The sequence below is a fragment of the Erithacus rubecula genome (assembly GCF_903797595.1).
Source record: "Erithacus rubecula genome assembly, chromosome: 11".
Lineage (NCBI taxonomy): Eukaryota > Metazoa > Chordata > Aves > Passeriformes > Muscicapidae > Erithacus > Erithacus rubecula.
Genome location: NC_136663.1, coordinates 7665732 through 7678936, shown reverse-complemented (window position 1 = coordinate 7678936; position 13205 = coordinate 7665732). Strand labels below are relative to the sequence as shown.

At 41.4% G+C, this 13205-nt stretch overlaps 1 protein-coding gene across 9 annotated transcripts in view; it reads left to right on the top strand.

Annotated features, from left to right (window-relative positions):
- Nucleotides 1–13205, top strand: part of MCF2L2 (MCF.2 cell line derived transforming sequence-like 2) — a gene marked incomplete at its 5' end in the record, with an annotated part of 148945 nt that overhangs the window by 33228 nt on the left and 102512 nt on the right. For 8 of the 9 annotated variants that reach the window (XM_079314853.1, XM_079314851.1, XM_079314850.1 and 5 more), the window contains 2 exons: nucleotides 3396–3479; nucleotides 11886–12000. In XM_079314853.1, coding sequence (XP_079170979.1) covers nucleotides 3396–3479; nucleotides 11886–12000 — 199 coding nt within the window. Of the gene's footprint in view, nucleotides 1–2812; nucleotides 3227–3395; nucleotides 3480–11885; nucleotides 12001–13205 lie in introns of those variants that run through there. The other variant, XM_079314848.1, reaches the window with a different exon arrangement.

Sequence of the window (13205 nt, the reverse complement as noted above, 5' to 3'; positions counted from 1 at the left end):
TAGAACAAGTGTGTTTGTGCAAGCCCAAGCAGGTTTCATTTTTGAATGAGGAATTATGAAGCATAACTGAATGGCTTTTCCCTTGAGGATCAGATAGCACAGTTGCAGTGAGCCTCCCTAGAGAGCTGGGAAGGAGGAGAAGCTGTGCCAGACAGATGGCTATAGTAATTGCTTTTTTTTTCCTCCCCCTTGGTAGAAAACCTTGGGAAGCAAAACTGTAAGGCCTAATTCTTCTGCATTGAAACTGGCCTCTGCTAGGAATTGAATTTATAGTAGTTTAAGAGGAGAATCAAGAGTAAATTAACTGACTTGTTTCTTTTTTTACCTCTTTTATCACATCCTTATTCAAATTTAAGTTGTCCTGACAAATTCAATTAAATCATGTAGAACTGTATGGTATATGAAAATGTTCTTTCTTTGATGACCTGTGTTGTTCCATGTAACACCAAACAATGACATTTTTCTTTTTTTAATTTTAGAGGCTATGAATAACTGCCTCTTAATTAAAAAAAAAAAAAAAAAAAAAAAAAAAAAAAGTGAAAACAAGAGCAATCACACAAAAGGTGGGAAATGTCTGAGTCAAGTTTCCCAAAATAAATATGTTCCAGACACTTGGCTGGTGTATGTTTTAGTAAGATCTTGAATTGCATGCCTATACAGATTTTATCAGAAAACGGGATTGCTCTGAAGTGACCAGGAGTTGTCCAATCTCCTCTGTAAGTATTAGCAAGGGGTGCAATGAAACAAGTTAGTTGTCAAGGTCCTGAAGCTTTTCATCTTCCTGAAACCTTCCCCTTCATCCCATGCAGTGTTAAAATGTGCCTATCATCAATGAGTTTTATAAACCTGTAGCTGTCAGCTCAATACCAGCTCATGCCACCCTGAAGAAAGGGTTTCTCATCTGGAATATCAGTCCCACAGAAAAATGGTACCTTGTTTCTGTCCAGGAGGGTGAACAGCACTTTCTGCTGCCTTCTGGCCTCCAGTACAGACCAGAGAGGCTCCAGAGCTTCCTGGGATAAAGCTAGTGGAAGATACAAATGATTAATGCTCACTGATCTTAGGCAAATGTCATAGCTTTGTAACAAACCCAGACTTGTGTCTCTTGGTTTGCTTATAAGATTGTTTTTCAAGCTTTTCTTTTAGTTAAAGATTAAAAATTTCCTCCAGCAGCCCCAGGTAATCCTGTTTCCAAGGACTGGGATTTCTACTGCAAGTTCTGTGCTGTGATGGTGTTACAAATTAATTCTTTCATGTTGGGGAGCAACTATCTTTAAGCACTGTCCTAGAGGAAGATACAAATGGTCAAATGGGACCTTGAGTGATGTCGTCTACAGCTGCTGACATTTCACAGCCACATGATCTGTCATTTGGAATTGTGAAGAACCTTCCCTTGTTTTCTCAGATTTTCTGTCTCCTGCTAGTTTCTTCTGCTGCAATTTATTTTCCCAGCATGTCAGTGTGTGAACTGTACTGACTTATTGAATGTGTGATTCCTAGTGACTGAACATGTTTTGTACTACCCTTCTCATCATCTCAACATCTCCTCCTGAGTGTGAGTTTTCCAGCAAATCCCATGCTGTTCATCTTGCTCAGGCAAGGAGTTTGATGAGAACTAATTGACACTCTGCAGTTCTTGTTTCTTTCACTTCATATTATCCTTACATCACAAAAACCTTTTGAAATAAAAAGGGTATTTAGAAACCAGAAACCAGGCTATGTTTAGAGCAGGCTAATAAAGCTAAATAGGGGTTGGGTGGGTGGTGGAATTTCTGTTTAATTCAAGACTGGCTGATATTAATGATGTTTTCACTTTGGCACACACCAAACACAAACTAAAGTACTGGTAGGTTTGTTACCCTGGAGGGCTGGACAAGTCTCTGAGACCTGAGAGATGGTGGCACCTTTTCTAGTTAACTTTCCACTTCTGTTGAGCCTCCTTGTGATTCTGTCATCCATTGTAGAAACCTTTTTTCTATTTTTGCACCTGTGTGGCATAATCTCAGTCCTAGTCAAACCTGAGTGTACCTGACTATCTGTGGGACTGCACAGATGTCACAATATCTTTGCTGGGTGCTGAAATCAACAGTGTTTCCTTTGGTGGATAATGCCTGAGGTTTCTCAGGTGTCATGGTCTAGTTGAGGTATTAGGGCATGGATTGGACTTGATGATCTTGAAGGTCTCTTTCAACCTAGTCATAGTCATTCTGTGAATTCTGTGACATTGTGTCATTTAAAACCTGGAATCCCTGATTCTGGAAAGAATGGATCAGAATGGATGTCTGAAAGCAAGACAGAGAAGGTATTTTGGTCAGTAGACTAGGATGCAGGAGAAAGAAGGTAATCTCTAACTTCTCTGACCTCCCTCTCTGTTTCAGGACTGCTAGTCTAAAACCAGGTGCACAGAAGTATTTTAGTGCCTGTGTTGAATTCACATCAGTTTGATCTTGGTGCTTAAATGGGGCAGCTGCCTGCCCTGACTCAGCCTCCTTCCTTCCACTTGCTGTCTGGGCACTTAGAGGTGATCTGTACAGCACCAGGACTGGTTGTTGTTCTGTACAGCAGCTAAAGGAGTGGTTCCAGTAGGTGTTATTATGACATAAACCTTGATCCTGCCAGTTGAGTTGGCAGGCATTTCTCAGTAAATGCTGCTGCTTTAGGCTGGTGTGAAGAGTGGGGAAAGTAACTGTGTGCACCTGTTACAAAAAGAGATCAAATTAGCTCCATGTGAGACTGTAATTGCCTTTCACTTCATAGATCACACACAAAAGTTGAGGTCATTTTTGCCCAGCTACTTGCCAAGTTGCTTTTTAACTTTTTAGTGTTTACTTCAAAATAACAGGCTTTGTTTTCATGAGAAGAAAGCCTCACAGCCCCTTATTTCCTCCTTTTACTATGTATTTGCTTGTAGCGGAAAAAGCATCGGGAAAGGAAACCGTGTGGATTGGCTGGTTACACAAAGTTCTCCAGCAGGGATCGGAGAGTTCAGGGTGGAACAGGGCCACAGATGTGGAGTAGACTTCACTGTTTCAAAGACTGAAAAACTGCTGTAGTGGGAAGCCAAATGCAGTGACTTAATATGGAACCTGAAGCAGTAAGGAGCAGGCTGTCAGCTTGAGCAAACCTGTGGCAAGCTCTGGCAAATCTACTGGAGCTAGTTTATGGAAAACTCTCTCTTGAAATCACAAGGCAGTAGATGAAGTTAACAGGCTGAGGAGGAGACTCTGTAAGTATCATAATCTTTACCACAATAGTCAGATAATAGCTCAGGCAATAGTCCAGCTAGGCTCTTTTTATTTGAGTGTCAGCTTTGTTTTGCTGGGTTGTCAAAGGAGGAAAAAATTGTCGTTAAGGCTTTATGAACTCACTGAAGATTTCTGTTTTCCCTTGCACAGATGAAATCATGCAGCAGGAGATTCGGCCGCTGGTAGCAGTGGATATAATAGAGCAGCTCCACAGGCAATTTGCAATCTTGTCAGGTAAGAAGTTGCTGGTAATGACACTCCACGATTCTCTTGGAAACATACTGGAATGTGTCATGCTGACTGTCACCCTTCAGCTCCGTACAGCAGTGCAATGGTATTTTCATACTGCCTGAAAAGTGCTGCTACAATCAGATATTCACGGTGTAGGGAACAGATAAATGCCAAGCTGCTGTACTTGTTTTTTTTTTCAGGAAAGTTCATTTTCCATGTTCTTCACAATGGGCTGGGAGGAATATATTTAGAGGGCAAGAAATTAAACAAAACTGTCACTACATATCTTTGCACAATGTCCGAGCATCTTGTTTGTGGGAAAAGATTTTGGTCTATCAGGGATCTATTCATGACCTCCCCCTTCTTCCTTATTTGCCTTTGTTTTAGAAATGATTCATTGCTAAAGTGTAAGGTTCTAATCTTTAAAAGATATGATTATTACATAGTCCTTTGTTTGCCTGAAGTTTGCAATCACACAAAGTGACGCAATTCCTTCCCCAAAGAAAGAGCTGATACTGAGATATTTGGCAAATTATTTAATATATTATTTTGGATACTGTAGATAATAAAATCTTATCTGAATCCTAATACAGTCTCTGCTGTTGACTGCATGGCCTCTGGCAACTCCTTTTGTCTCTATTTCTGCCTGTTCTGCAAACAAAAAAATTCAGAATTTGCTTATCATATTCCCCATAGAAACAGTGAAGTATCATGAATTTGCACAAAATGCTGAGATTATAAGGAGGTCCTCTTGAAAAGCCTGTCTCTCTTGGTGGAAAGAAACACTGGGTAGTGCAGAGAGTGCACCAACCCAACTCTAGAAATGGTCAGCTCAGTAGGCCCAACCCTTGCTGTTGCCAAAAGAAATCCAAATCAAGTTTACACAGAATTCTCTATGAGACTCTGAGTATTAAAAGTTGATTTTTCAGGTTTCCGGGTAGGATCCTGTGGCAGTTTCCTAAGCTCAGTAACTAAAGGGTTTGCATTAAACAGAGGGTATTAACTGAGCAAAGGTGGAGCCCTTGATCTTCCTTCTGATCTGCAGTAAAACATCTCAGGATCCCACCCCAGAATTCCTAATTCCAGAATTCCTAATGAACACAACCCTCTGGCCAGGACAGGGTGTATATTAAATTGCTCAAATCCTTTTCATCCCACTGTTGTGCTCAGTGCAGGGTAAGTAGGAATTGTTGAGAACTGAGTGCCTCATATTCAATTGCTTACTCAGTAAAATGTGGAGGATTGCTATTTTTGAACCCCATTACCTTGCAATATTTGGGGCCAATAGTAAAAGCTGAATACAGCATGTAATGAGCAACTTATGGAAAGTGGTTTACTAAACAGGAAGAAAAAACTCATTTCCAGTTCCAGCTGGAACATTAAACGTGGAATAAAAATGTCAAGGGTAGACATAAAAAAGAATTTTCATGTTTCTTTATGGATTCATAATTTCAAAAGTGCCTGTATTCTCGCCTGCTATTTTTGTGAAGTCAATTCTTCACATTTATCTAATTCTTTTATTCTTGGAAGTGATGAGAAAGGTGTTTAAATAAGGCTGTTTAAATGGGATCTGCTTAGAGACTTGAAAAATAACTCTTCATAGAAGGCAAGGCTGAGAGGTTTGTTTGTTAGGAATCAGCAAATAACATCAACATAGCAGTAATACTAATAAGTACCAAAGGAGAGTGAGAAGGTGTCTTTCATGCCCCCATCTACATAAATAATGATCACATTTTAAGAATTTTTAGGCTTATCTGAAATCTTCTCAGTACAGTCCATAAATAGAATCCTACTATAAAACAGGGCACTGTGTTTCATAGTTTCTAAGTTGATTTCAGTCTGAAGTTTGCAGCTGAATTTGAAAACCTGGGTCCCTTACTCCAAAATCCCTATGGTAGCATGTGAAGAAGATAAGGAAGGCTTAGAAGCCCTTTTGGCCCAGTGTCTTATTCTGCTGGTGACCACTGGTGAGTTATAGGTAAAACAGCAGGAATCTTTCTTACTCTCCCTCTATTGCCTCCTGCAAAGAGAACTTTAGGTGCAAGCCAGACATTACTACACTTTTCAAAAATGCATTTATCTAAATAATATAACTTTCTTTTCCTTTAGCAAAAGATTGGCTTTTTCATGCAATGAGAACAAAACTGGGCACTCTTCTGCCTCATTTCACTTATTAAAGTAATTCACACGTAAATGACCTCATTTGATTTAGATTTTTTTTCCAGATGGCTCTGTAGCTTTTCCTCAAAGCAAGCTGTTTGCTGTTTCTCATTAGGTATGAGCAGCCACAAGTATTTTGGTGCTTCAGCACTTGCCTACATGGTGGCTGAGAATTTGATACTTAGCCTATTTCCTGGTTTTCCATATTGAGATGTTGCAGCTCAGTAGCCAGTATCTGGAAAAAAATCCCAAACCTTCTATTCTTTGGTGTCACCATCATGGGCAGTAAAAGGCAATTCCAATGTTCTTGTAGAGCATTATGGACATAAATTATGTTTACCTGAAAAACCTCCTAACAGTGGTATACAGTGATTTATCCTAGATGGGGTTTCTTTCAGTCTGGAGGCTGCAATCCCCAGAGTGCAGCCAGTCACCTCTTCCATGCCTGTACAGAGCCCAGAGGATGTAGCACTGAGTCTGGTTTCTGTTACTCCACAGCCTCAAAGCTTTGTCAAGCTCTCCTGTTCAGCCCTGTGGTACCCAAATGCTTTTGTCCAGTGATAATGAAAGTCAGTGGTTGACTGTTGCAAACTTTGTCATAAATGAGTATTTCTCTGGTTAATACCACCTTTTTAGTAACAGCTGGCAGCTGAAGCAGATGCAGTGAACTCACAACGTTCCCTTGCAGTAAAGCAGAAAAGAGGAAAATGATTGAATCAAAGGCTCTTTGTTTTCTTTGGACATGACTCATTAGAAACACTTCTCTCCACTTCTGCTGTGTGCAAACTTCTTGGGAGGATCTGTCTTGTGGTCTCCAAGCAGATGTTAGTCTAATGAGTTTGGTGTTTGATTGTATCAGGGTCTAGTTATAATGAATGTATCACCTACTAATAGCCTGGTCCTCCACCCACCATGCTATTCAAGACCTTCATGCCAAGAACAGGGAATCCATCCAAACCCTTCCCTGATCCATTGAGGTCATGGAAAAGGCTGAAGTGTAATATGGCAATGTCCTTAATCACGAAATTTTACTTTGGTCTTCTCTTTTCCCATGTGCTGATTTAGCCCTGCTTAGCTTGTGAGATCTGGTAGGAGTACTGGTTCTTGTGGTTAAATTCTGGTTTTGATACCACTACTACCTCTTTCCTTTCCCTGAAAACCAAACTCCCAATTATGGGACTACAGCTGTGACAACACCACAGGATTACTCAGCTAGGTTTGTGTGTTTCCTGTAGCTCTTAAGTGAACTGGATTGCAAAGTTTAGTAGTACTGAAAGCCTGGTTGTTTTTATTCAAGAATAAAGAATCACTAGTAAAATAGTTTTTCTGCCCTGCTGACAGACTAATAAACTGCTGTACCAATCTGCTCTTGGAGCTGCTACTATTTCTTACCCCCCCACACCCTTTATATCTGCAGCTTCACAACCTGTTCTTATCTGTAATTACTCTGTCAAAGAGCCCAATCTGCCATTTGCAGCTATAATGGATCATGTTGCTAAATCACGACTTTATTAGACAAACTGTCACGAAGTGTATTAGCAGAGAGAATCATTTTCTTTGTGTTCTGCTCCTGTTAACAGACTTCAGTGGATGGAAGAGCATATCTGAAAATGGTAACTGACTCAGAAGCCAGTTTATTTAATTTGCAAAGCCTGGAGGGTATTTGGCCATCTGCTTCCTGTTTAAACACAGCCTTTTGGAAAACCTGGCCTGACCTTGCCAAAAGGATGGTTTGGATCTTTTATAAAAATTGAGACCCAGGAAACATGATTTAATGAGAAATTCATCACTCACAACCCATCATCAACATGGAAAACCAAAAGACAGAGCTTGGAAAAAGCAAGACATGACCAAAGCAGTGAAACTTCAGCCAAGATATCATTAGACTTTTTGGCTGCCTGACCCAGGAGATGAACTGTAGTCAGGGCTGGGCTGTGATGACTCAGGGAGCTCTCTGCATGTGGGCAGGCCCAAGCAGTTAAGGCTGCACGTGTCAGCAGCATTTGCAATAACTCTTTCCAATACCAACTGATGAGTTAGTGTCTGTGGCAGGCTGGAGAGGTGAGCTCTGGAAACTTGCAGACTAATTTTTGGAACTTCTTCTGACATAGCATCTTTGTTGGGCTGGTGCTTTTAGTTTGTTTTGGTTTCTTTCCCAAGGGAGTCAGTATATTTGGTGATCTCCAGTTAGAAGAGCTGCTGGCTATAGAATAGGACCTCAGTGTAGCCCCTGATGTTTCAACCATGGATATTTTTTGTGCCTAGATGGGAGGCATAAATGGGCTAGAACTGAAGAGTGGGTGATGTTCTAAGACCATCATTGTGTTTAGGGCTTTGGACTGCAGTTGTGGTTGCTTTCTGCTTTTACATCAGTCATACCAACATACATCTTCAGCTGTGAAAGCTCTCAGAATTCAGCACTCACACCTCATTTGTCAATCACACCCTTTACACTGCAAAGAAAAATTAAATTTTCTCAACTGCCATAACCTTTTCTCCCTCTCCTTCCTCAAATGCTTCAGTTGTTTTGTTTCCACAGCTGAATTCTGGCCCCATCTTCACTGCAGCAGCTATCCAGGCTGCACTGGCTGCTGGAAAGTCTGTCTAATAGGAGCAGCTGTACAACCCTGATAGTTTGTGTGCTATCCCTTCTAAATTTCATAACCTTCCATATTCACTCTGACTACTGACCCAGGTTCTTCCTTTCCCTTTGCTCTTGGGCCACAAGTGAAGAGGAAAAGCTGAGCAAATTAAGGAATGTGCCCAGAAGAAGAGGAATGAGGTGCTGTAATTCTCATTCTGCAAATCAGGCAAAAGGTCAAGTTCTATTTTCCTTGGAAGTCTTGTCTTTCACCAGGCAGTTCATCCCTCTGCTCTTCTAAATCCTGTTGTTTTTTGCATTGGTTCTGTTCCAGCTTGTTGGAGTAGGGATTATGCACAGTCCCAGCAAACACAAGGAGGGTATAGAGAGAGTTCTTGGGGCCAAATTCCGTGTACTCAGTCCTTATGGCTATGGGACTGACTAAAGACTGTCCCTATTGGCTTTCAGTTTGTGCTCTCTGCTCTTTCAAGACATTGAGTAGTATCTAGCTGAAGTTTTTCAAGGACTGGAATAAATCTTGTAGCAGCTTCCTAGAAAGAAAGGTTGAAGGCCAAGGAAAAAAATGGGCTGCTGCTTGTCAATTCACATTCTGCAGAAATTTGCATACTGCAGCAATTCTTGGATTAATGTCAGGGGGAAAAATGGCATTAATGTTTAAATGTATGGAATTGCTGTCATACTCAAGAGAGAGTTTTCCAGACATCCTTGTTATTTAAGGAACTTCCCTTATGTCCCTTATCCAAGTGGATATGGATCATTTTCCTTTGTAACTCAACTACTGCTCCAAGTTCAGATACAGGCAGGAAAATCCCATTTGTAACATATTAGTGGTATTGCTTGTCATTCAACACTTCAGTCATTTCTGCTCTCTTCTCATCACAGTACTTAACAATTTCTGAATACCAAACTCCCTCAAACTTCCCCCTAATTTCCTAGTGTGGCAGGAAGAGAAGGTTTCCTTATTTATTTCCTCGTCTGAAATTCACCCTGCTGAACCATCTGAGGGTTCTGCTGTGAGTGCCTCAGGAAATGTTGCCTTCACACTGGAGAATGAGATGGAGATCAGGAGCTGTCAAGGGCCCGTGGCTTAGTCAGAGGCAGCTGCTGACTCTGTTGAATGTTCAGTCTGAGGCTGCTCCTGAGTGTCCTAGATTTGTTGCCAGTGGTGAATACACACCCACCTACATAGAGTGCATCACCAGCCTGCCTCATCCAGCTCAGGGAAGAGTCCAGGGGAAGAAGAGCACATGTGCAAATGGAAATGCAAAAAATGAAATTAAAGGGACACAAAGAGATGCTGGTCAGCAGGAGCATTAGAAGTACCATGTGAAACTTGTAGTTTAAACAAATCTTGAGTATAACCGCTGCTAAACTATCAGGTATTGAAGGAGGGACTCCAAGGGAATCTCCATCTTATCCTCCAGTGGCAAATATTGATGTTTTAAACCAAAATATTCCAAGTTCCTACATCTCCCTCATTTAAAGTAGATTCACATATTTGAAATACATGAATGGGAAAGTTTGGTGCCCAGAAATCCTATGAATGTTCACAAGATACCAGGTATGAAATACCTTGGCATGCACTGAGCTCTGCACAAAGAAGCAGCAGACAAATTTGATATTAAATTTTCCTGGCTGTTACTGTTTGTGTCCAGGAGATGTCACTGAGAATCTGTAACAAATCAGCCTAACTGGGTACCTGCTGGTTGGAGTTCCTGCTCTAGAGTGCAGCAGTCTGGGCAAAACTGAATTTGCATGACAGCATGTTCTCCATCACTGCTGACTGCAGACAGTGCAGCTGGAGATCCAGCTGCTGTGCATCAACATTTGGCATCACCCCAAGGCCAGTGGGGAGTTCAGTGTGGAGGCTGTGGCTCTGCTCAGCATTTGAAATCCAATTCAGTGCAGTGTGAATGATGGCTTTCTTGCTTTTCCTCTTGGCTGAGAGACTTTTGAGCATCTGTAGGCCTGTTTTCTCCCTAGCAAGGTGAGTTTAGTGAATGATCTAACACAAGATGTAGTCAAAGCAATAATTCACCTTCAGGAAGGAAAAGAGTGGCTAAAGATAGTGTGTTGATACCGTGTCACCAGATGACAAGAACAAGGCTCTCCTTGTTCAAAATTCTGATTTTCTAGTTCTCTGAATTTTACCTTGTGCAAACATTGTATTCCTCAGTATTCCAGCTCTCCATGGTCAGAGAGCACAGAAGGGACTTTAAGTAATCCAACTGAGGCTGTGAGGATAGGGCAGAGGCAGGATCAGGACTAGCAAGGGACTGTCCACTCTACAGAGAAATAGCAGGAATTACTGGAGCACCTCCTTGCAATGACCACCAACATGGGAACAGGAGAAACTGGTTTGTGGCATCAGCTGTGGTTATCAGCAGGGAAAGGCAGTGGTGGATGGGAGCAGCCTGGAAGCAGGGATTATTTATGGGCATTTAGAGGGTGCTTTCAAGGAATGAGAATGCTTTTTATTTTTTTTTTTTCCTACTCCCATGTTCCTAATGCAAGAATCAATTGGATTTTTTCCTGAAGAAGGTAATTTACTGCCTCACAGCTTCTCCTTTACTAAAGAGAAGCCCAGAATCTGACTGTCCCTTGGGCAAGAGTCCTCAATGTGTGATAAATGACTCAGGAAACTGTGTCTGCAGCAGGACTGCACTCAGTACTGGGTTGTTAGAGAATTCCTGAGCTGGGTGCAAAAAATAGATTTACATAAAGATTGCAAAGAAGGAGAAAGACTCAGGAAAAGCATATCTTTAATACTCTGTTTAAGCAGAACTAAGCAATAAGGTACCTGTAAAAAAAGCTTTGTTTAATCATGGTCTTTTATGTACTGCTGCCTCCTCAGACTGCTCTCAGCTTTCAGCCCAAGCTGATGAGAAAACTCCTCATAATTTCTGTGTGCTTGGAGCAATATCTGGATTTATTAGTGGAACCAAGTTAGGATTGGTGCTACAAGTAAACAGGGTTTGTGCTGTGGGCTACAGCTGCTCTTGGAGCTGAGCATCCTTTCAGGAGAGCTATAAAGGCTGCTTGGTTCCAAGGCTTGGATCCATGCTGCCTGTAGCTCTACCTGGATCAGGAAATCCCTCATCAAGGGACTCTTCTAACCTTATTGCTTATGAGTTTTGCAGTTTCCTGTGTTGTTTAATAGAGGTTTGATGCATATAAACATGATAAGCAAAATTCATCCATGCACTTTGAGCATTCTTAAGGAAAGACCTAATCCTGGATTGGTCCCAGGCTTGTACTGTGGGCTATATGTCTGTATCCAAAGCTTCTATGCTCTGTTACTTCATTTGATGTCTAGAAGGAACTGGAGAATGCTGCTATTACTTATACATAGGGAAATATTGTAATAATGTCACAAGAAATTATTTGTAAATGGGAAACAAAGAATGAAAAAAAGCACTTAATCAGAAATTGCAGAAGATTAATGAAGATTAATGAAGAATCTCAAAGGCTAGAATCTCATCTGGAGTAAATGAAGGCTACAGTGAGTTACATGAAATGGGAGTTGATGACAATTAGTGAATGTTGGTGCATTACAAGAAGTATGACAGTGTTTTCCACTTGAGTACTCACCACTCTGTCCAAAGGCATAAAATCACCTTCTAAATTTTATGGTTTTTCTTTTGCAGGAGGAAGAGGGAAGGATGGGGCACCCATTATAACGTTTCCAGAATTTGCAGGATTCAGTGAGATACCTGATGATGATTTTCTGAATGTGGTCACTTACCTAACCAGCATTCCCAGGTGAGGCTGAGCACAGATTTCTCTTCATTTCCTAGAGAGTTTTGTTTCCTCAGTGGCTCGCTGATTTTACTGGTGCTACCAGGACACACCAGTGCCTCTGCATTTCTCCAGTCATTATGAAACTTCCCTATCTACTGGAAGCCCTAGGAATTGTGTCATTTGTATGGAAAATAAAGCTTCACACAGGGAAGGTTGAATTGGAGCAGGAATAGATCTGAAGAGCAGCAGCAAAGATGGCAGATTAAAGGGACCTAAGAGGGGCTGTTTGTGAAAAGTCACAGGGGCACTGGATGTAATAAGGGAAGGGCTGCTTTAGGAAGGAGCCATACTTACATAGGTCTCATGACTGCTTATTCTCTGAGTGCATCTTTCTATGCAGATTTCCATTTGCTGAGAAAGCAAATGAGGTGCCCCACTGACAGGATTCTGGCAATCACCATGGTACTTCAATTTTTGGAGATTGCTCCACAGCCAGGATGTTTTCCTTGCTTTTTGCCTGCAGCTTTATAAGGGTAGTGGAACAAACTGACTTCCTCTGCTCTGAGAAAATGTGCTAAGGCATGACTGCTTAATTACTTTTTGTTTATCTAAGAGAGTTTAATATTTTTTCAGTCCACTGATCCTGTCTCTAGATCATGGCTATTTGTGCTAGTGAGAAGCACAGCAATGATTTATTATTTCCTGTGGTCTTCTGTAAAAAGATACTTAGAGGGTCATAGCAGAAAACGTGCCTCCTTCAAGTCTGAGTGAGAAGTTTTACAGCTCCACCTACGTCTATTCCCCATATTTGCCTCAGTTGTTGCCAAAGAGTTGCCAAAGCAAGCTGAGAGAAACCACATACTGAGAACTTAACAGCTTCATTGTTTCACTCTGCTCTGAGGGACTTTTGTTTCCAGTATTTTTTTACTCTCTTCAGGACTGGGAGGGCTGCGAGCTTCAGGGTATATGCAACAGCAGCAGTGGCTGAGAAAACCACAAAGCTAGTTTTTCAGTTCTTTGTACTTGGTATGCAGGGAGATGATTCCCAGTGATTTTGTCACATGCTGGGGAAACCAGCATGTTACATTGTCCACATAATAGGCAGAAATGCTTTGAGCTTCTTCAGCCTGTGTGAAGCCCAAAAGCACAGATGTGTTCAAAAGAAATTGGCCAAATTCATGAAGGATTGCTCCATCAATGGCAGCTGGACACAATGGCTCCAATCA